Below are 24,613 nucleotides of genomic sequence, written 5' to 3'. Positions count from 1 at the left end.
ACAACCATATCTAGTAAACAAAGTTATCAGCAAATGTCAGTGCCCACAGACTTGACTGCAGGAAATAACACTTGTTTTACTTGTACTAGATACAGAATAACTAAAGAGCATTTTTTTTTAATACTGGGGATTGAACTCAGGGGCACTCGACCACTGAGCCACATCCCCAGTCCTATTTTGTATTTTATTTAGAGACAGGGTCTCACTGAGTTGCTTAGCACCTCGCTTTTTGCTGAGGCTGGCTTCGAACTTGCAGTCAAGTTGTGCTGAGGATCGAACCCAGTGCCTCACACGTGTGAGGCAAGTGCTCTACCACTGAGCCACAACCCCAGCCCATAAAGCTATTTTTTAACTGACACTTACTTACACATATTTATGGGGTACAGTCTGCTATTTCAATACATTGTATAGTGTGTAATGATCAGATCATGGTAATGGCACATCCATCATCTCAAACGGTATCATTTCCTTGTGTTGGGAACATCAAAAACCTCTCTACTAGCTGTTTTGAAATACAGTCTACTGTTGTCAACCGTGGTTACCCAGCTGTGCTATAGAACATTAGAAGTTTTTCCTCCTCTCCAGCTACACCCTTGTACCTGTTAATCATCCTGTATCTCCTCAACCCCTGGTAACCACAATTACCTCTTCTGTAAGATCAACTTTTCTATTGTTTCTCCATTGTACATGAGGACATGCAGTATTTGTTTGTTTCTGGTTTTTGTTTGTTTTTTTCCTGACTTATTCACTTAACACAATATCCTCCAGATGGAAGAGCCAGCCTAAACTGTTAATTTGTGCAGTTGCTTTTTTTATGATATCTTTCCTGAGTTGGTAAAGTATGTGACATCATTGATAATATAAAACTCAATATAAAATGAAACATTTTGATATAGCTCAAATATAGAGCAATTACCCTTTCTGTAAGTAATGTCACTTCACGCTTTCTTTTTTCAAAAAATATTTTAGTTGTTGATGGACCTTTATTTTATTTATTTATATGTGGTGCTGAGAATCGAACCCAGTGCCTGAAACATGCTAGGCAAGCACTCTGCCACGGAGCCACCACCCAGCCCACTTCATGCTTTCTTTAATGTTCTTGGCTGGTGTGGTATGATGGTAGTGTCAACTTTCCCCAGACTCTTCATTTGCTTCTAACAGAACTGACTTCCCAGTGCACACTCTCAGAGATGGGGACCCCAGCACTCCTGCACAGCCATTGTCTCTTACCCCCAACTCTTCCTGTTCAGCACTAACCATACTTTCTGGATCCTGTCTCCATTTGACCCCTGGGAGCCTGCTTCATCAGTGACCTCCTCTTTCCCATTAATCCTCAATCAGCTGTACCCCCTCCCCCTTCATTCTACCATCCTCTTCCCCAATTCACTTCCAAACCTGTTCCTCTACTTTTGCATCTGTTAATATCGTCCTTCCCAGTCATGGGTCTCCACACCCTCATTATTAGACCTTGGGGGAATAAAGAAGACAAAAAAGCTACAATAAGCAAATTTATAAACTGCCCAGTGTCATGCATGGAGACATAGAGGCCACAGAACAACAACAGTTCAAAAGAGGATCCAGTTAACTTTGTTATACAAATAGTTTAGTAAACTTCTGGTGCTGCGAGGCCTATCTCTAGGACAGTTTCCTAAGGGTTACATAAGTTGCCTTCTAAATAAATAAGAGGGGAAACAAATAAACAAACAAAAGCCACTAATAGCAAGATGCCTTTATTCTAAAAAAATAATTTAAAAAATTAAAAAGCTGTCCAAGCCAGGCTAGGTGTATGCCTGTAATCCCAGAGACTCCGAAGGCTGAGGTAGGAGAATTCCAAGTTCAAGGCCAGCCTCAGTAACTTAGTGAGACCCTGTCTCAAAATCAAAAATAATAAGGACTGGGATTTAGGTCAGTGGTAAAGCACCCAGGGTTCAATACCCACTACCACTCCCCTAAAAAGCTGACCAAGAATCAAATACATAAATAAAAATTTCCTAACAGTTGCTTTCTGTGATATGTATACATCCTGCAATTAAAAAGAATGGTTCCTGCAGATCATTAAAATCCTTTCTATAGCAAATGTAATATGAAGAAATGTTCCGTTGCTTTTCAGAATGCCACATTTGCCACTGTTTTCGGGAAGGTGAGGAAGGAAGTGAGTTTTCTAATAACATCTCAGTAGTCAATGCTGTTTGCCAAAAGACTTTTTGTTTAAGTAAAAACAAACAAAGCACTATCTACTCTTATTTTCACTTCCCATTGTAACTTTAAGACAGTTTACATGAGATCACTGGCAGATGCAAGATAATTCTTGAGACTCTGTTTTTGTTTTTACTTCATTTGTATTCATCTTATGAAGTAAGTAATGCTGGTTTATCCCGAAATGTGGTCAGTTTGTATCCCAAAGACTTTCTATTAAAAGTAATTTTACAATTCTTTAATGATTCCATGACTATATAAGTTTTTGCATGAGTCAGTTCTACCTACTTCACATGTTACCCTCGGATTGCACACTTTATCCAATTATATTCACTCTGAGGAATAGAGACAAGCACAGGAACATCACACAGAATATGACTATTGAACTTAGGCTCTGCTTCAGCAACTCCAGGAAATGCCTTCAATATACAGACTTGGAACATCATTAACAATCCAGAAGCGAGCAATTGTGTCTGCATTCCTGACCTTTTTTCCATGAAAGACAGAAGGATTTATGGCTACTTCTCAAAATTAGCATAAAATTTTGTACTCGAGTTCACTTGGCACATTGTCACATACACCTACCTGGAATGAATTCTTCGTGATCCACTGCACCCTTATTTGGATATTTTGGCCAATAGCAGTATTTTGAATTCTGATAAACCATATTTCACTGATTCTTAATAAGCATATTTTATTTTACATCTTAACATCCTGAAATTGGAATTTATCTTATCATGAGTTATTTGTAATTTAATTGGCATGTTTTTACTAAAGGTAAAATAATGGTACATTACATTATGGCCTCTCAAGTTTGAAGAAATAAGATATATATAACTTACACACATCTTAGAATCACTTGGTTTCTAAGATCTAGTCAATAATATTAATATAACAATTACCAAAAAATGACAGTCTTAGCTGTGAATTGCATTATGTACAGTAGCTGTTTGACTGATATTTCTCACACTTTGTGATTTTTACTCTTATTCTTTCTGCAGGAGGACATCATCTTGAGTAAATTTATTTTGATACCTATTAGTTACTTCTTTGTACTTTCCTTTTCTTTCATTTTTCTGTTATATTTTCAGTCAATGTGTGCTCAGAAATCTTTAATTGTTAGTGATATTATTCAAGATTTTTTTCTCTTATTCTTTAATGTTAGGGTTTGAATTCACTGCTTCCCTAGCAAATTTTCACCAGAGTTAAACTAGAATACTTTCTTTTTCTGTATGTAAAAATCTGTATGTATCTTAGCATTTTTAAGATCCTTTCTGCTTTGGGAATTCCTTTCTTAGGGAAAAAGGAATCAAATTCAATAAAACCTTTCTGAGTTGGCATGAACAGTGAATAATCACTAAGAGTTTCTGATTAACTATAGCTTCTGCAGTTTCTAAAATATTTTAATTCTCTTTTCCAACATAAATGCTAAGCATTTTGAACAGAAATTGCTCTTCTTGATGATTTTGTTGTGACCAGTCAGGGTCACCTTTACCATCTGTGACCCATCCTTATGAATCCAAACATACTTGATATTGCTTCTTATCCTTCTTCATGTCATAGTACTCAGAAATGCCAGAATTTGTGTAACACATAGATGAGGCTGCTTGGACCTAAGGAGACTCTTTTTGGAAAATTCTATCATAAAAATTGTTTTCCACAGTAAATTGCAGAATATTGGTTTGATTTATCACCACTTCTAAAACAAAGAGGAATTCAAGCTCTGAAAAACATTGTAACTACTTACTAATTCCTCTCAACCAAAGCTCTTCTACATGTAGCCCTATTGCCTTTTCAGTACTAACTTGGCTTATATATCAGGGCTTTGATGTGAAAGTGTCTCCTCATCTGTGTTTCCTGTCTCCCCACTTCGCCTCTTCTTTTTCAGGTCCATACATTCCGAGGACCACACTGGTGTGAATATTGTGCCAACTTCATGTGGGGCCTCATTGCTCAGGGAGTGAAATGTGCAGGTAAGAGCATTGCCCTCCTCTGAGGGAGTCAGTTGTGAAGCGATTTGCGAGGCTCTGGGAGATCCATCTATACCTACAACAGACTGGGTCCCTGTTCACTCCAGCACACATGTGGGTGGCTGCGATCTCAGGCCACCACTTTGGAAATTAAAATTGTATTTGCCCTTAACTGTCTTGGCATTTGATGGGCAGAAGACTAGGAATCTAGTCTAGTATTAGTCCACTGAAGAGAGAGATGTTAGCTTGTTTTAAAAGCCCAACAAAAGGAGATAAAAGTAAGGCAGTTATATTTAATACTTGCCTTTGATGCTGCAGTAACTAAATTTATAAAAATGGTTTTTTAAAAAAGCAGTGTACCAGGACCCATGATTGTTGCCTTGGAAACTGAATCTTAAAGATAACTTGCTAAGCTGGATTGTCCTTACTAAATTTTTTGTTAAATCAAATCTTTTAAAAAAAAATGTCTGTGACTTTATCTTGAAAGATGACTACCAAATTCTGAAAACAACTTAGTCACTAATATTTTATGACATTTTGAAATCTTGAATATATCAAATTATTTTTGTAAAATATGACCATCATATTTTAGATTTGAGTTGAGAAGCTTTAAGATTTACACATATACAAGAGCACATTTTTAAGACAGCTTGAATCTGTGTTTTCCCAGATTACAATTCTAATTAACCCCAATAAATGTTATTTTCTTCATTCTGTTAACATATGTATATATGCACACATACACACGTATGAGGGATTTGTTGAAAAACTTTGTGAAATGAAGTAGTTATTGATATGTGAAACTTATTTGTATAGAACAAATATACTTAATATTGGCCATTTATTCAAACTACTCTATATTCTAACATAAGCTTTAAATGATCATCTAAATTTTAAGTATATAGTATTTGATCATCAAAGTTTCTTTTTGCTATCTAATTTATAAAACTAAAATATCTTCTTACATGTCTTTAAGCATAAAACTTTATGCTAAAAAAGTACACTAAAAGTAATTTATTTCAAAATGGTAACTGTAGTAACAGACTTACCACTGCAAATATCTCTATTTCTTTTGTGGCATGATTTTTAAGTGGAATATTTTTGTTGTCCATTATGTGCAGAAATTTCTGAGGCCTGATTTTTCATATTTCTAAACATTTTCTTTGAATAGCAAAGTACAGTGTGCATTGCATGTAAACATCTCAAGTCACTCTTCTTTCAGTTATTATTTCCTAAACATCACTAGGGCTTAGTAGGTTTCCAGGCACACATCATTAGCCGGCCAGCTTAGGACACTCCCTGCTGTGGAGAGTGGGTTAAGAAGGGTGCAAATATAAACTTTGAACTGGGCAGAGTAGTCCATCAAGGCTCAGGGTCTAGTTTCAGAGAGTCCATGAGGAAAACCTTATTATTTTGGCTAAGTTCTGGGGAGTCAGAATGAGGAGGCTTCCTTACAAAGGCTGTGGGTGTGCCTTTGACTGGAAGAGAACAGTGTGGAGCGGAAAGTGTTGATAGAGTCATAGTATTAAGACAGTCTTCCTCCTGGTTTTCTAAAGGCAAGTGAACTGATCTTTCTTTTTTTTTTTTATTGGTTGTTCACAACATTACAAAGCTCTTGACATATCATATTTCATACATTAAAATCAAGTGGGTTATGAACTCCCATTTTTACCCCAAATGCAGATTGCAGAATCACATCGGTTACACATCCACATTTTTACATACTGCCATATTAGTGACTGTTGTATTCTGCTACCTTTCCTATCCTCTACTATCCCCCTTCCCCTCCCCTCCCATCTTCTCTCTCTACCCCATCTACTGTAATTCATTTCCCTCCATGTTTATTATCCCGTTCCCCTCACAACCTCTTATATGTAATTTTGTATAACAATGAGGGTCTCCCTCCATTTCCATGCAATTTCCCTTTTTTCTCCCTTTCCCTCCTGAATTCAGCAAAGTGGCAGGATATAAAATCAACACACATAAATCAAAGGCATTTCTGTATATCAGCGACAAAACTTCTGAAACGGAAATGAGGAAAAACATTCCATTCACAATATCCTCAAAAAAAAATAAAATACTTGGGAATCAACTTAACAAAAGAGGTGAAAGACTTATACAATGAAAACTACATAACCTTAAAGAGAGAAATAGAAGAGGATCTTAGAAGATAGAAAAATATACCCTGTTCATGGATAGGCAGAACTAACATTATCAAAATGGCGATATTACCAAAAGTTCTCTATAGGTTTAATGCAATGCCAATCAAAATCCCAATGGCATTTCTTGTATAAATAGATAAAGCAATCATGAAATTCATATGGAAAAATAAAAGACCCAGAATAGCAAAAACAATTCTAAGCAGGAAGTGTGAATCAGGTGGTATAGCGATACCAGATTTCAAACTATATTACAGAGCAATAGTAACAAAAACAGCATGGTACTGGTACCAAAACAGGCGGGTAGACCAATGGTACAGAATAGAGGACACAGAGACTAATCCACAAAGCTACAACTATCTTATATTTGATAAAGGGGCTAAAAGCATGCAATGGAGGAAGGATAGCATCTTCAACAAATGGTGCTGGGAAAACTGGAAATCCATATGCAACAAAATGAAACTGAATCACTTTCTCTCGCCATGCACAAAAGTCAACTCAAAGTGGATCAAGGAGCTAGATATCAAATCAGAGACTCTGCGTCTGATAGAAGAAATTTGGCTCCGAACTACATATTGTGGGGTCGGGCTCCAAATTCCTTAATAGGACACCCATAGCACAAGAGTTAATAACAAGAATCAACAAATGGGATTTTCTTAAACTGAAAAGTTTTTTCTCAGCAAGAGAAACAATAAGAGAGGTAAATAGGGAGCCTACATCCTGGGAACAAATTTTTACTCCTCACACTTCAGATAGAGCCCTAATATCCAGAGTATACAAAGAACTCAAAAAAATTAGACAATAAGAAAACAAATAACCCAATCAACAAATGGGCCAAGGACATGAACAAACACTTCACAGAGGAGGACATATAATCAATCAACAAGTACATGAAAAAATGCTCACCATCTCTAGCAGTCAAGGAAATGCAAATCAAAACCACCCTAAGATACCATCTCACTCCAGTAAGATTGGCAGCCATTATGAAGTCAAACAACAACGAGTGCTGGCGAGGATGTGGGGAAAAGGGTACTCTTGTGCATTGCTGGTTGGACTGCAAATTGGTGTGGCCAATTTGGAAAGCAGTATGGAGATTCCTGGGAAAGCTGGGAACGGAACCACCTTTTGACCCAGCTATTGCCCTTCTCGGACTATTCCCTGAAGACCTTAAAAGAGCGCACTACAGGGATACTGCCACATCGATGTTCATAGCAGCACAATTCACAATTGCTAGACTGTGGAACTAACCCAGATGCCCTTCAATAGATGAATGGATAAAAAAAAATGTGGCATTTATACACCATGGAGTATTACGCAGCACTAAAAAATTACAAAATCATGGAATTTGCAGGGAAATGGATGGCACTAGAGCAGATTATGCTTAGTGAAGCTAGCCAATCCCTAAAAAACAAATACCAAATGTCTTCTTTGATATAATGAGAGCAACTAAGAACAGAGCAGGGAGGAAAAGCAGGAAGAAAAGATTAACATTAAACAGTGAACTGATCTTTCAAAAGCAAAAGTTGCTTGCTCAAGGAATAAGGGTCTCCATTAGCCTGGTTTGCTCTTTGAGACATCCTTGACCAGCTGACACTCCGCAACAGTTTCCTAAGCAATTCATGACCATCACTACCTTATAAGCTTTCCTTTCAGGACAGTAACAATGTGTGCCATTTATATCTCGAGAGAGTGAAGGCCATCTACATAGGCGTTCTGCGTCAGCCATCAGCAGAGAATTAGTACAACACATACATGAATAATCTGTGGTGATACACTACAATCCTGAATCATGTTTGAAAGAATGTTTTGGATCATCTCTCACAATAATAACTGTGGGAAAGGAGAATGACAGTGATCCAGCCCCCTCCCCACAGCCACCCACACTCATAACCTCTGCCTCTTACTGGGAGTGAAGGGCAAGAATCGAAGGAAAAGCCTTGGAATTTTTCATTTTATTGTTGTTTGGGGGGATTTGAATAATAATATGTAATATAAGCACACGTTTTAAAATTCAGAGGTTGCCAGGCCTAGTGCACACTTGGAATCCCAGCAAATTCCGAGGCTAAGGCTGTGGGATCGCATGTTTGAAGTCAGACTCAGCAATTTAATGAGGCTCTGTCTCAAAAATAAAAAGACCTGGGAATGTAGCCCAGTGATAAAGCACCCCTGGGTTCAATCCCCGATACAAAAACAAAAACCTCAGAGGAGTCAAGATTTGAATTAGTTCTCTTTTCTTTGACAACTGATTACATTTGGATTGACAGTGGGATTCTTAGGTCTGAAGTGACTCTGAGACTCATCTGTCCTTTGAGCCATTTAAGTTATTTAAAACAACGCAAAGAATTAGGAATTTAAAGAGAGAACACACATTCACTATGGTAGGCATTGAATAAAGGTCCCCAAAGACTTCCTCTTCCTAATCCCTGGAACCTGTGCCCTTCAGGGCACAAGGAATTTTGCAGGTGAGACTAAATTAAGGATATTGAAATGACCTGGTTTGTCAGAGTGGACCCAGTGTAATTACAGTCACAGTGTCTTAGTGAGGCAAAAGGACTGAGAGTCACAAAAAGGTGATGTGTTCTGAGAAGAGAGAAAATGCTATCCAGGTGGCTCTGAAGATGGAGGAAGGGACCTTAAGCCAAGACACGCAGGTGGTCTCTAGGAGATAGAAAAGGCAAGTGAAGCCACTGACTGTCCCCTTGAAGACTCCAAAGGAACAAAGGCCTGCTAACACCTTGATTTTAGGCCAGTGAAACTGATCTTGAACTTCCAGCCTCCAGAACTGAAGGGTAATAAATACCTGTTGTTTTAAGCCACTGATTTTTTAGCAATCTGTTATAGCAGCAATTGGAAACTAATACAACAGCCGTTAAACATTGAAGACATTATATCCAAAGAAAAATGGTAGAACTGCTGCCTGTAAAACAATAGATGTATTTATCTGCTTTTGATCCCTAAGACATCTTGGTTTGTTCTGGTTCTTTTTCTTTTTCTGAACTGAGGACAGAACCCAGGGGTGTCTTACCCGTGAGCTATATACCTAAGGTCTCACTCAGTTAGTTGCTGAGGGTCTCGCTGAGTTACTTCAGCTGGCCTCGAACTTTCTACCCTCCTGCTTCAGCCTCCTGAGTTGCTAGGATTACAGGCATGTCCTGTCATGCCCAGCTGTCAGGAATTTTTAAGGGAGTGTTGGCCAAAAGGTACAATTTTGAATCCTTCACACCCACACCTTTTTTTCTTTTTTAAAAGTATTGGGTGCTGTCCAAACCATCTGGTCCGCAGTATTGCTATAGGAATCACATTGAATCCAGTTACTTCTGTGACAGGCAAGCTGCCCTTTCAGGACTGAATGCTGGAGGCTTGCCACTAAGCACACTTCAGCCAAGGACAACTGAGGGAGCAACAGGGATGTTCATGGAAATTCTAATCATTACATTGCATGATCTTTTCAAGACCCAGCAACACCAGGGTGATATAGGAGGCATAAACCATCTCCTCTGCCAAAGCCTCACTCTTGTAGTCTCCTATAAGGTGGGTAAATTAATGTCTCACTGCAAGGGACTATCTGCAGAACTGATGTTCTTCTTGCTAACCTATTTATGACCCAAGAAGGTAGCCTTTAAAAAGTAAGAATCAAAGGATGGTCATTCAGATCAATTAGTTTCTCCCAATTGGGGTTTTGTTTTGTTTTTCCTTTCTTTATAAAATGTAAGCTTATAGGTTAGAGTAATGTATCATTATTATATAATCACTGAGATTGTTGTCCCTTCCCAGAAAAGACCATTATTCCACCAGCATTCCTGAAATGCTTTTATTTTAGCCTTATCAGAATATTAACAATAAATTAAGAATGATGATCATTATTTTAAGTTTTGTTTTGTTTTCTTGGCAGTGCTGGGGATTGAACACTGGGCCTTAAGCATGCAAGGCAAGCACTCTACCAACTGAGCTATATCTCCAGCCCCCAATCATTATTTTAAATCCAACATTTCAACTTAGCATTAGTTACTGAGATGGCTTCATATTTTCAGTGTATTCTTATCATTGCTGCCCCCAAATAGAAATAGCAGTTTTTTCCTAAAAATAAAACCTAGTATTTCAAGTACACAAGACTTAATTTTTAGGTGGAAGAAAGACGTAGTGATATTTTTTATTACATCTTTGATTATACTTCAGCACAGTTGTCCTTGTAAGTCAATAAGAATTTGGTAAGAATTAAGTTTCATGTAGCCCCTTTTTATTGAAAGCAATATTTTCATAAATATGTCAAAGAACAAGGCATTCCTCTTGATTTTGCTTATGAAAGTTCATTGCTTGTGATGCAAATTTAAATATGAGCTGTTCTACTTTTATGGGGTAAACATAAGAGATACATTTAAGAATAAAATTCATTAGCTTTAAGTGTAGCTCAATAGTAGAGTGCTTGCCTTGCATGTGCAAGACCCTGGGTTTTATACGCCCCAAAAAGTAAAATTTATTTGTAATTACTTAAAAATGAACAGGCATAGAAAAGAATAAATAATTATCCTTCCTTTCAAAACATACATTACCGTAATTATGTTTTCCCTTAATCCTATCAGTAGAATATAAATGATATCAGCAATTAACTTCAAAAAATAGGTCTCTATTCTAGATATGCATTATGTATATGTATGTATGTATTAGAAATATCAGGCCCCAGAAAATAGGAAAAGAGCCTGATGTTAGTAGTCTGAGTAATTGAAATATTTGATTAAATGCAGAATAGGATGATTCAAATTTTTTATTCCTCCTTTCATATGTTTATTCTGTGCTTATTAACTTGAGAGATTGGGAGAGGGAAAATGTGGTTTAATGGTAACATAAAATAACCTGCCAAACCAAGAGATGCAACAAATGAAATCTTCTATGGACTTTCCCCCCATTTATAGTGTAGAACTTCCCTGGAAGAAATGGAACTATATAGGAGTTATATGACTTTAATAAATAATTATGAAAACCAAATAAAATCTTAATGGCAAATGAAATATTGATATACTGCTAGCCCCTGCAGCAGCAGTTTTCAGGGCAGGCTCAAGACTGTTGTATTGCATTGTTAATTTAAAGATAGAAAAAAAATTGCTTTGTTTTAATGCTTTCTTCCTATCATGTGGTTTTCTAAAGGACTTCATCATATTCAACCTAGTCAAAACTTTGGCCTTGAAATTTATTGCTAAAATTGAGCATAATATATTTTCCCAGGGTTTTTATATTATTCAAAGGAAAAGGAATATTAGTTCAGAAAACATTGCCCTTTTCCTTAAATACCTAAATCTGAGCTCAGTCATCTTACTTTATTCAGTTTTTACTGATTCACAAATAAGTTTAGGAGCCTGCTGATGTTTAAAATGAGAAATGTCTCCAAACATGTAAAGGAAAAAAGTTAATATCAGACTATTGTGCCACTCAGACTTTTTATATGAATGCATCAAAATTTTGCTGTTTGACTTTCTACTGGATTTCCATTTACAGTTTATGCATAGGGAAAAAATATGACAAAACAAAAATATAATGATTAGGCTTTGTAGAAGTCCTATGAGATTCAATCATCCATAAGTGAAGACTCATTTAGGTAAAATGTAGCAATATTTTAAAACTTAAGTACATATGACAATAGATACATCACACATTATCAAATAAGAGATTAAAAATAGCAAATTCATCTTCAATGCTGAAAAAATACCTCAAAGTACATGGTGTACTACTGGCAAAAGAAGTAGGAATGACTCAGTGGGAATAGCACAGGCTGGCATCAGCAGTTCCTCTCAGTTCTACCACTTTGCTCCCTGAAGAACTTGAACAACTCGTTTAGTACCTTTGAACCTCATTGTCTTCATCTGTGAAATACATTGTTACCAAGGACCCTTTCCAACCTGAACTGTGGCCTATGTGTACAGACTGAAAGTGTGAAGCACATCTACACTACTATTGAATTAGGAAACTTTGCTAACTTTTAAGTTAGCAAAGTTTTTTTTGAAGCACTATGTAAGAGTTCTTCCAGTTCTGGACAAGATGGATAAATGTATTTCACTTTATTTCTTCCAGTAATTATAACCATCCCCTTGCCCCTCCACACACACACAATAAAAGAGACCCTAAGCAAGAAATTTGCATCAACTGTGAAGGTCTCTAAAAGTCAGAGAAAATAAGGAAGACTCATAGGAACCTCAGGACTCCAGGAACAACCCAGCAGCGAGTTCCCTCATAGTGTTTTTTGTTTGTTTATTTGGGTTGTTTTGTACCTCTATGTATCTCAGTCTAGACACTGTGGAAGCCCACAACCCATAAATGCAACAGGCAGGAAGAGCAGAAAAGTCTGGTTTTCCTAAGCCAATGCACTGGGAAAAGGTAGCCCAGCAAGACAAAACCTTTAGCCTTACCTACTGTTCTCCAGGTAAATACCACAAAAAAAAAAACATGTTGCTACCCTTCCCCGGTGGTTGCAGTAGCAGCAGTGTCTGTGGCTGCAATGTTTTCCAACCCTACCCTAAGGTAGTAGGGCATGCTCTTCTGTGAATCTGTGGGCAGAGCACTAGCCTCTATCCCTACCTTGCAGTAAGAAAGTGGCACCCCTCCTTGGCTGAACCTATGGGTAGGACCCTGACTTTTATTCACACCCTATAGTAGAACTAGCACCCTCTCAGCCTAAGTCTATGAGCAGAGCTATTTTTGTCTCTGACCTGCAGAAATGAAGCAGCTGAGACCCTGATCAGAACTCTGTCCTCCCTGCCCACTCTGTAATTACATGCAAAACAGCATTGCTATCCAGTCGAATTTTTAGGCACAGCCCTGACTTCCACTATACCTGCAATAACTAGGTGATGCACTATGGATAATGTGGAATAGAATCCCCATCATGTGGATAACATATTAGTGAGGGAGGCAAAAATAGCAACCCAAAGGCTTTTTTAACTAGGTTGACATCATAGTCTACAAAAGATTCATAGTCTACAAAAGTGAGCCCAGACATTCATTCTAAATCTAAAGAAGTTGACTACCTGCTGAAACTGAAAATTTAAGTAGGAACAACACTCAAAATATCTAAAATGCAGTTCTTATGCCAAGAACCAGAATATCTCGACTAACTGAAAAAAGGCAGTTGTCACATGCCAACATTGTGATGATATAGATGTGGGAATTAGTCAAGAAAAGCAACTAGACAGGCGCAGTGGCACACACCTATAATCCCAGCAGCTCAGAGACTGAGGGACGTTTTCGTGAGTTCAAAGCCAGCCTTAGCAAAAGTGAGGTGCTAAACAACTCAGTGAGACCCTGTCTCTAAATAAAATACAAAAAGGGCTGGGGATGTGGCTCAGTAGTCAAGTGCCCCTGAGTTCAATCCCTGGTACCAAAAAAGAAAAGCAACTAACATAAAAATGTTCCAGCAGACAGTGATGAACACTCTTGAAATAAATGGAAAAAGAAGTAGGAATTGTCAGAAAAGAAATAAAGATTTAAAAAAAAAAAAAGACAAGCCAAAAGGAATTTTAGGGACTGAAAAATGTAATAACTGAAATGAACTCATTGGATCATGGTCTGAATAGCAAAATGAAGATAGCCAAGGAACAGTCCATGACCTTGAAGACAGGTCAGTAGAAATTATTTAACTCAAACAAATGAGAGAAAATAGGGTTTTAAAAGCAACCTGCACCTCAGAAACCAGCAAGATGGTAACAAAGATGTAATATTTATGTTGTTGGAGCCATGGAAGAGAATGAAGAGTAAGATTCCAAAGATATTTGAAAAAATAATCAATGAAAGCTCTCTAAAATTGGTGAAAACAGAGAGAAATAGTACATTACTTACTTGAAGATGCGTTTATGTAAATGAAATCATTAAGAACCATGCAGATGTGGAAGTCAGTATCCTCAGTTATCCAATCCCTTTTCAGGATCTTACATTCACATCTGACAAACATAGAATTGACCTTGACTTCAACTTGGATTCTAACTTTAAGCTGACTATGACAATGACATAACCAACCTCAGGTTACTACATTGAAAAGTCCTCTTATAATGCTTTTTCATTCTTCTAAATAGAAACATGATCACTAACACAATTTATTATATATAGGTACTATACATATATTAACATTCAAACCTCATGAACTCTAACACTGATATTATTCCCATTTTACATAATGAAGGCACAGAAAGCTTGAGTCATGCACTCAAAATCAACACAGTTCATAGGTTCTAGACCAAACTCTAAACTATAGAAGTTATCTAAAACATTAAAATGTTTCGGAGAAAGATGGTCTTTTAGGTGCACATTTTTGTCATTGCTTTACCTTATGACTGAATCAGAATCCTTATATATTTAATACAGATATCAAGAGGAATCTGAGTTGTGGTTAAATAGTCATTTGGACCTCATTTAACCATACAGAATAGTGCCGCATCATTTCTTGAACTAGTATAGATTGAACTCTTCACTCCGGAAACCTTTTTATAGCCAAAGAAGCAGTGGTGGTGGTGTTTCGACAGAATTAGAACAGGTGATACCATCTCCTGAGTGTTCACTTACACATCAACCCAGCTTCCCTCCACACCTACCCTGGCTTTGCACATGGGAGACATACATATGAACTCCCTCAGGTGCCACAGGCTTGAAGTTCTTTTTTTGGCCGTGTCTAACATGAAATGAAGAAACAATTCCATTTATGGGTTGTCTAATTTTCTTCGTATTGTTACATCCATTAATAACTAGACTGCAGCTAATAAGTTTTACCAGAGCTTGTAATGATAATAATGCTCATCAGCATTTGTCTAGTTGTGCAATATGCAAAGCATCTGAACACAATGGCTTAGTCATTTTTATAACAATTCTCTGAGATGTGTTTTGTGCCCCACTCTTTCCCAGGAAGAACAAGCAGAACTGAAGCTTACCCAAAGACCACATTCATGATGGCATTGTATAGTTTTCAAATTGATTTGATTAAGACCTGGCTGTATTTACCCTACTTGGACTGGCTTTGCAAAAGTTCAACATAAAGGTTTTATAAACTTAAGAACAAAAAGTGACATTTATTTTAGTAGAATTATTTATTCAGCTATAGTTTATCACTCTTCAGTCTAATTTTGCGAAATATTTGTATTTCTCTTTATCTTTTCTAAAATCTCACCATATGCTAGCTGAAAAATAAAGGGTCTCAAAATATTAATCAGAAAATGTTTGGGTTCTGGCATTTTAGAAGTTATATAGCCCATGTAAGTGTGGTGGCACTTGCTTGTAATCCCAGTGACTCTGAAGGTTGAGGCAGGAGTATTGCAAATTCAGAGCCAGCCTTAGCAATTTAGTGAAGCCCTAAGTAACCTAGTGAGACGCTATTTCTAGATAAAATATAAAAAGAACTGGGAATGTGGCTTTGTGGCTAGGCACCCCTGGGTTCAATCCCTGGTACCAAAAAAAAAAAAATAGAAGTTGTTATATAGCCTAATAAAATTATAAAACAAAGGAATAACATCAGTAGAGGCAATATGATAGGTATTTAAAATGTGGACTCTGGAATTATCCATAGGCTTGAATCCCATCTTTACTACATACCTTGGGTGAATTATTTAACACCTGTGTGCTTGGTTTTTTCAGATACAAACTGAGGAGAAAAGTTTCTATTTCATAGAGCTTTTGCAGTTTAAATAAAATAATAAATATAAAGCACTTAGAGCCATGCTTGGCAGTAGTAAGCCCTAATAAATGTTAACTAGTGATAAAAGTAACACATAAGTTATAGTTATTCTCAGGGACTAGATGAATTACATACAATCTCATATCTAGAAAGGACTGTGAATAGGTATAAATAGGAGCAACACTGTTTTTAAGAGGGCCCTGGATATTCTTTGGGAGGTCCAGTCATATCAAATGTATTGAAATATAGCCTATTTACATTAAATATAGTTTTTACGTAACTTTAAAGAAATTGATTTTTAGTTAGCTTTCTCAACTGATTTTCTGCTGCTATACAACAAAATACTACAGACTGGGTTGTTTATGAAGAACAGAAATTGATTTCTCACTTCTCTGGCATCTGAGAAGTCCAAGATCAAGGTTCCATCACCTAGTGTGGCCCTTCTTGCTGCATCCTCACATGGCGGAAGGTGGAAAGTCAAGAGAAGGTAGATGCTTTGTCTTCACATGGCAAGAGAGAGAGGACCATCCACATGCCCTTTTCACAGCAGCATTGACCTACTCATGAGCACTGTGCTCTCATGACCTAGTACCCCCTGAAGGTCCCACCTGTCAACACTGTTAGTGAGTTTTATAGAAAACACACATATTCAAACTATTGCATTGCTATTAGGCACAATGTTATTAAATGTAAACATTTAATTAGACATTTATTAATTTTTATTTTCTTTTCCTCTAATATGTTCCTGGGGTCATATGGCAGGTAAATGATGAGTCCTGAGCTAGCATTCTAGCCTCCGCAGTTACAAAGTTTTCCAAGAGGAAAGAAGGGAATATTGTTTCTGCACCCCAAGGGAATGCTTGACACTGGTTCTCTTTGAAATCTCATTCAAGCTGGAGTGTCTTTTGCTAAAAAAGACACTGTAAGATGCTCAAAACTATAAATAATAATGAATTTTTCCTTTTTTAAAATTGTTTTCTTAGATTGTGGTTTGAATGTTCATAAGCAGTGTTCCAAGATGGTTCCAAATGACTGTAAGCCAGACTTGAAGCATGTGAAGAAGGTGTACAGCTGTGACCTTACAACACTCGTGAAAGCCCACATCACTAAGCGGCCAATGGTGGTGGACATGTGCATCAGGGAGATCGAGTCTAGAGGTGAGGTCCTTTGGCATGGGCCATGATAGTCTTGAATCACCACACTGCAATTCCTGATGTCACTCCTCAGTGCACAGCAGTGCTGTCTTCTTCAGTAAATTGGGGGAAATGCTTTCAGGATGTCATATGATCTCAAAGTCTAGAATGAATTAACAAGTAAACAGCTTGATTTCAAGGTACATTTAACCTGTTTAAGAAAAATATGCTTAAAAATATGTTCATAGATGGTGGTTCTAGTCTGCAAAAGTAGATGTATACAGATAAATTCACTTTTCAGACTTTGCTTTGTATATCCAAGAAGCAAAGATATAAATGCCCTATTAAAACTATCCAAGGCCAAAAAACTAGAACTGCACCCTGATTAATTATTCTTTCCCACATGGGAAAAAAACTGTTACAGGCCTAGAAATACAGTTCATCTCATTTTTCTGTTATGTAAAATAATTTATAGTGTAATTGAGGTGATGCATTATTTCCCTTAAGACTAACATTATTTGATCTAATTAGAATGAACAAAATTATAAATATCCAGGTCATAGTAGGTCAGTTTTTGGTTTTTGTTTTTTGTTTTTAACCAGAGATTGAACCCAGGAGCACTTAATTACCGAGCCACATTCCCCAGCCCTTTTTATATTTTATTTTGAGACAGAGTCTCACCAAGTTACTTAGAGCCTCACTAAATTGCTAAAGCTGGCTTTGAACTCATGATCCTCCTGCCTCGGCCTCCTGAGTCTCTGGGATTACAGGCATGTGCTACCGTGCCTGTCTAGGTCAGAATTTTAAATATCTGTGAAGAAAATGTCTTTATTTTAAAAGAAAAATGTGAAAAGGTTTCTAATCATGTCTATTTTATTTTTCTTTCATATGTATTACCTCCCCAGCCTGAAGTATGGAGAGAAGTTAAAATTTGAAAAGAAGGATACAGGGGTTGTGGCTCAGTGGTAGAACACTTGCCTAGCATGTGTGAGGCCCTGAGTTCAGTTCTCAGCACTACATGTAAATAAATGAATAAAATAAAGGTGCAGCGCCCAGGGTTTGTTTCTTCCTCTATTTACTTATGTACTTATTTTATAGGTCTTAATTCTGAAGGACTATACCGAGTATCAGGATTTAGTGACCTAATAGAAGATGTCAAGATGGCCTTTGACAGAGGTATGTTCCTCAGCACTGTCATTAACTCAGACAGTTACTATGCCAAAACATCACAATTTCTAAAGTATTTTCTGCATTGTTTTTCTGAATCACTGATGATCATTATGCCCAAAAGAAGACTTAAATTACAGTTAATTTTTGTATTAGCTCTAAGCAGTCAACTGTCAAATTTCAGAGTGAGAAAGCATAAATTTTTAAAGTATTGCTATGGTTTGTGTATCCATGGTTGGTCCATGTTCACCAAAAGACATACAGATCAACTAAATATACCAAAAACCTAGAGGAAAGGTGGGGAGGATCTAGTCATTGTAGGCCTCAGCTGTCACCGGCCTCAGTCAGTCTGCTGGCATCCATGCTTCCCTGGGCACCTTTGGGTGCTGAGATCCAAGTTTTGGCTCATGTGTTAGGGCCAGAAAGCTAAAAGGAACTGAGAAGCTTCCGGAGTAGGACCTCCTCACTGTGGAAGGGGTCAGTCAGAGATGCTCAGTGGGGCTTACTTTTTCAAATAACATTTAGAATTATTCCCATGGCTCTCCAATGTATCTTTCCTTTGAGTACTGGAATAAGGTGGTTATTGGTTTTATTTTAATAAATGCTCTAAAGGAAAATATTAGTAACGAGGGAACATGATATGCTAAGACAGGTGAAGGATGCTAGAAATCAGAAGAGGCTTCCTTCCCCAAAGAAGAACTATTTATGCACTTACACAATAACTTGAAGAACAGGAATTGCCTGTATATGGGTAGCAAAAATAATAATAATAATAATAATAACAACAACAACAGTACATGTGCCATCACTTGGAGAGTAATAAGTGAAAGGAGAGCGGACGGCAATATCATGAACACGGCAGCTTCCCACAGATTTACTGGAATAGTAGAAGGTTCCCTAGAGAAAAAATGACTAGTAGATGTTTGAACAGGATCCTTGTTATAGACGAGAGGAGAACTTTCCTCTTTTTCCTTAGTAAAAATTTTGATAGATGTGATCCTTGCCTTGGTCATTTTTCTGCCTTCCTTTGGGCTCTCTCAGCCCCTTCTCCAGGTCCTTAGGACCCAGCACTTACATGTTGCCTAATGCCTTCCAGTGAAGAAATCTATATTGCCTTGTTTCCAGAAAGCACTCTATCCCAATTTGTACTGCTATTGCACATGATTTTAACCTAAGTGTGAAAGAAGGACACTGACGATCAAATTCACAACTGTGAGTGTCTAAAAGACTGAAGTATTTGCAATTTTTAAAGAGGCTGGATTTTAAGTAGCTTTAGGTTTTCAGAAAAATGGAGCAGAAAGTACAGAGTATTCACATGTAACCCCTCCCTCATGCCCACAATTACCTTACTATTAACATCTTGAATTAGTGTGGTATATTTGTTAGAATTGATGGCCTAACACTGTTGAATTATTAAAGTTCCTCCATATCTTTTCCTGGCTTGATAATTCATTTCTTTTTATTGATAAATCATAATGCATTGTATGAATGTCCCATAGTAAATTGGCTCACCTATTGAAGGACATCTTGGTCACTTCCAGTTTTTAACAAGTATAAGCAAGGTTGCTGTAAACACCTGTGCATAGGTTTTTGTGTAGACAATAGTTTTCAGCTCTTTTGGGTAACACCTAGGAGTGCATTGCTGGATTGTATGGTAATATAAGAAGCTGCCCGTCTTCCTAAGTGGCTGCAGCATTTTGCATTCCCACCAACGGTAAGTGACAATTCCTGTGCCTCCAAGTCCTCACAAAATTTTGATGTTGTCAGTGTTTGAGATTTTAGCAGTGAAAAGGCTACTTTGCAGTCTGTAGAAATCTTTCATGAGCCAAGTGAAATAAAATAAATCTAGCCTAAGATCTAACTCAGAATAGATCTAATTAAGTCTTTAGTAGGTGAAAATTCAGGTTTTATAACAAAGTAAAGTACTAAATACAGGGCAGTGCAGAAGGGACCATTCTGAAGAAGACAGCCTTGCTTAAGAATCTGAGGGCCTAGCAGCACCTTCAGAGTCTGCTTGGATTTTGTAATGCCTTCTCTTCTTGTAACTTCAATTAAAGAGTTTTGTTGTTGTTTTTTTTAATTTTGGCTTTTTACTTCTCACTGCCTCCCCCGCCCCCATGCTCAGGCAAGATCCAAATGTTATGTGTGGGAGCCTGCTGTGTAATGAAGGGGGCCTTTTGCACTAGGGGTCTTTCATAATAGGGAGTACCTCTCTGCTGCTCCTTTTCACAAATTTCATATAAAATAGGGGGGAAAGTACTTACGCTTTATTCCCCTGGGAATTTCTTCACTTTAGCCTTCTGCAGCTTCCCTCCTCCACAATTAAGCGTGGAAAAGTAAGTAACTTCAGAAGAGAAAATTTTAAAACAATTTTCTGTTTCACTGAAAATTGGTCATTAGTCCTTAAGACCCCAGCACTTACATGCTTACAGTGGGGATTTAACAGTCATGTTGTAGACTGGTTTTTTGTTGTTGTTGTTGTTTGTTTGTTTGTTTGGTGCAAGGGATTTAACCCAGGGGTGCTTACCATGGAGCTATACCCCAAGTCATTTTTTTTTCTTAGTTGTAGATGGACACAATGCTTTCTATTTTATTTATTTATTGTTAATGTGGTGCTGAGGACTGAACTCAGTGCTTCACAAATGCGAGATGAGCACTATATCACTGAGCTGCAACCCCAATACCTCCAAGTCATTATTTGTTATTTTGAGACAGTCTTGCTAAGTTGCTGAGGCTGATCTTGAATTTGAAATTTTCCTACCTAGACCTCCCAAATTGATAGAATTATAGGTATGTGCCATGGCTGCACACTGAGGTTGATGTTAAAAACTGAAGCATTTTTTTAATATCTAATCATGTACAAAAAAATGTCATGTATTAAAACAGTAAGTCTAGATATTTACTTTTGTTTCTTTTAATATCCTCAAAAGATGGTGAGAAAGCAGATATTTCTGTGAACATGTATGAAGATATCAACATTATCACTGGTGCACTTAAACTGTACTTCAGGGATTTGCCAATTCCACTCATCACATATGATGCCTATCCTAAGTTCATAGAGTCTGCCAGTAAGTATGCATGCATATGTCCCCAAGACTTATGAACTGCCTCCTTTGGTAACTTCTTCTCCTGGTCTTCCTGCTGAGTTTCTTAACTATATATTATGAAATATTTCTCCTTCACATCTTCCATGGTTTAATATATTTGCAAAAAAATTGCACTTTTCTCTAATACAGATTATCTGTGATTTTTACCATAAGAAGGTTCTTTGGAATGTACTAATTTTCCAAATAAGCTTATACGTTAGATATGAATCAACTCTTTTTTAAAATACAAGTAGAAAAGTGTAATTTAAAAAGCAAGACCAACTGACTCGTTCAACAAAAATCAAAATTACTGTTTCTCGATTCTTATTCTCAGTTTTTGTACTTACCCTATATGTGTATGAGCTAATGCTGACCACTGACAGTTCACAGTCTAGCCCTGGTCTGCAAATCAGACTTTGAGGAGCTCTAATTTAGATCAAGGGGACTTTTTAAAAAAATTCCAGTTAATATAAAAATGCCCAAAAAAAGTAAGGTTTCACTTGCCAAATTTTATTTATGCTGTAAAAATCATACCTGTAATTCACATTTCACTTTCTAACGAGGGAAATTTTAACAGATTTTAAATGTTGGCATTACTCTTTTTAAAAACCATATGTTGTCTTCATCTTTAAATAACAATATCACTTCCTTAGTAACACTGATTTGCATTTTTCCCCTTAATACTGGAGATTGAGCCAGGGGCACTTTACTACTGAGTCACAACCCCAGCCCTTTTTATTTTATTTTGAAACAGGGTCTTTTCTAAGTTACGCAGGCTGGCCTCAAACTTGCCATCCTCCTACTTCAGCCTCCCAGTAGCTAGGCTTACAGATACACCCCACCACACCAGCTTCTGATTTGATTTTTGACTTCTAAGTTTTAAAGTACAAAATTCCTTTGTCCTGATTTTTAGTTTCCACATTCAGAGCTTTGGTTGAGAGTTTTTGTGGTAAGGTTCTTGGAGCCCTCGTTTCTCACAGGTCAGCTCTCATGAGGAGAACCGCCATGAGATTGACACTGATTTACAAGTTAGACAGCACAAATGATTCTAGGTCTCCTCCATAGAGATTTAACTCCTCTCATCTTGGTGCTGATCATCGGAGGAAGCTAATGGGCTCCTGCTTTGTGGAGTAAATGTTCCCTAGAGAGATGCTCAGTCGGGGCACTAACCTGGAAAGAACTTCCCCTGGGAAGGGCTGCTCTGTCCAGTTTGCTCTGACCCCAGCCCAGCACAGAGTGGACTGTATTAGTGTTCTATCCCTGTGTAGCTTGGGACTAAAACTAAAATTTGGCTCCGTGCCTAAGCCAAGGACAACAGGGAGCAAAGGACAGAGCAGTGATTGAAACCCATTCTGGACCCCACATGACTGCCTTATGCAGGGAACATCCAAAGCTCCTTGCTGGATTTCGAGGCCTTTGGCCCCACAGTTCTAGATTACTTCTTTCCCCACACCTACCCTAGTCACTGAGGAAAATCTCCACTTTTATTATTCTTCCAAACCATTTGCCTTTGCTGTAGGATTTATTTCTGAGGCAGCTTTCCTGTGGGAAATCAGCAAAGCCCCCTTGTCTTGTTCCTCAGAGAGATTTTAAAATCACATAAGAAAGTAGCTTTCCTAAATCAAGGTAGAAATGCTTCCTTATTGCAATTTCATCTATTTTAACAAGTGATTTCTACAACACCAAAAAGCCTGGCATAGAACCTGTACATAATATGAATGTGCATGGTGCACGTCTGACAGTGATGACATTGTGGGACATCATGTCCTTGCACATGTCTTTTCCAGCAGTGGAGTCTGTTTCTTTCTTTAGATACATAGACATAGCCATGTCTTAAAGGAAGGAAAGAGATGTTAACAGTCACAGAGCACATAGGAGGTGCCATGAATCAGACCAGTCACTTTATATCCATGGTGCCATTTGGAAAGGAAATCTGATTCACATTGTTAGAAGTACCCCTGGCAATCAAACCCACTTCTGCCTCTTACTAAAGCCCTTGCTCTGTCCACTGTGCACACTGCCTGGCCCACCTGATGGGACCAGGAAAACTTAAATAAGGAAAGAGGAAGGAAGAGGAAGCAGCCCTTCCAAGTGAAGGACAGTTGGAATGACCCCTCCCAGTGCAGTTATCTTATCTCAACTCCTAAAAATGTCTCTGACATTTATTAGCATCCTTTGCCAACAAAAGAATCAGAGTTCATGTTGAAACTTCCTTTTACAAAAGCCAGTGGATCTCTGCTGCTGTGCAGCCTCCCTTGGAGACACTCAGTGTCAAAGCTGGGAGGGAGAGGCCATAGGACATGAAAAGAGATGCCAGTTTGGAGAAGGCCAGGTCATCCTGTCTGCAGGCTGTGTGGCCTTGCTGTGCCTTGTACATTCCCCTCTGAACCCACTGTGCAGTCTAGGTCTGCCCAGCCCATCCCTCTTGCTCCCCACCCCCTGAGACACTGCTGCCCTGGAACACAAAGGCATGACCTCTCTACATAATCTAAATTCATATGGTACAGGGCTTCTGACAGGGCACACTCAATAAGCCGGCATTAACAGACGCTCCCTGATCACTGTGAAACTACACTCCCACAGGACAGCTCCTGGCAGGACAGTGTAGGGACTGGTCCTCCCGCCCAGGATTCAGAGCCTTCTTCCTAGGAGATCTTAGAACAGCCACATGAGGACCAGGTACAATGACATATGCCTGGAATCCCAGTGAATCCCAGCAAGTATTTAGATGTTCTAAGGGGTCATGTGGCTACACTTCCTCAGCTAATACATTCATTTTGAAATGCCCAGTAACTGTTTTTATAGGCAGCCAGTCTGCTGGTGGTGGACAGAGGTAATGGTCATAAAGCTCTGCTCCTAAACAACAGAAACCTGCCTGCCTTTAGTGCCCTTCTGTTAGCAGTGGCATTATGTCACCTCATTCTATATTTGGTGACAGCTGATGGTGGTGGTTCATCTCTGAACACATTCCATTTTGTCTGTCTGCCTCTTAAATTTTGCTGTAGTTTTCTTATGGCCAATGAGTTGTGTCGCCTAAAAAAAAAAATTGGTAATGGGCAGTATTTCTATGTGGAGCAGAACATGAAGAATGAATTCCACAGCAGAATCCCTTGTCCATTTGGTCCTGGCATATTCAGTGTATTTAGTCATATATGCCCAAATTCATATTTCCACCATGGAGATACCAACACCCTCTCCCTGAACACCAGGCTGACCTGTATCCAGCACATCTGTTGCATGTCTGGAGGGCCTCCCC

General features: G+C 38.0%; 1 protein-coding gene and 1 long non-coding RNA gene across 10 annotated transcripts in view; one reads left to right on the top strand and one right to left on the bottom strand.

Annotated features, from left to right (window-relative positions):
- Positions 1-24,613, bottom strand: part of LOC308631251 — a 930,091-nt gene that overhangs the window by 630,077 nt on the left and 275,401 nt on the right. The window lies entirely within an intron of this gene.
- Positions 1-24,613, top strand: part of CHN1 (chimerin 1) — a 187,427-nt gene that overhangs the window by 157,892 nt on the left and 4,922 nt on the right. For 8 of the 9 annotated variants that reach the window (XM_081260669.1, XM_081260670.1, XM_081260676.1 and 5 more), the window contains 4 exons: positions 4,085-4,169; positions 16,955-17,128; positions 18,203-18,280; positions 21,202-21,339. In XM_081260669.1, coding sequence (XP_081116795.1) covers positions 4,085-4,169; positions 16,955-17,128; positions 18,203-18,280; positions 21,202-21,339 — 475 coding nt within the window. Of the gene's footprint in view, positions 1-4,084; positions 4,170-15,215; positions 15,339-16,954; positions 17,129-18,202; positions 18,281-21,201; positions 21,340-24,613 lie in introns of those variants that run through there. The other variant, XM_081260677.1, reaches the window with a different exon arrangement.

The sequence above is a fragment of the Spermophilus citellus genome (assembly GCF_964194105.1).
Source record: "Spermophilus citellus genome assembly, chromosome: 11".
In the NCBI taxonomy this organism is placed as follows: Eukaryota; Metazoa; Chordata; class Mammalia; order Rodentia; family Sciuridae; genus Spermophilus; species Spermophilus citellus.
Note: the sequence above shows the minus strand (reverse complement) of the source record. Positions and strands in the feature narration are given on the sequence as shown.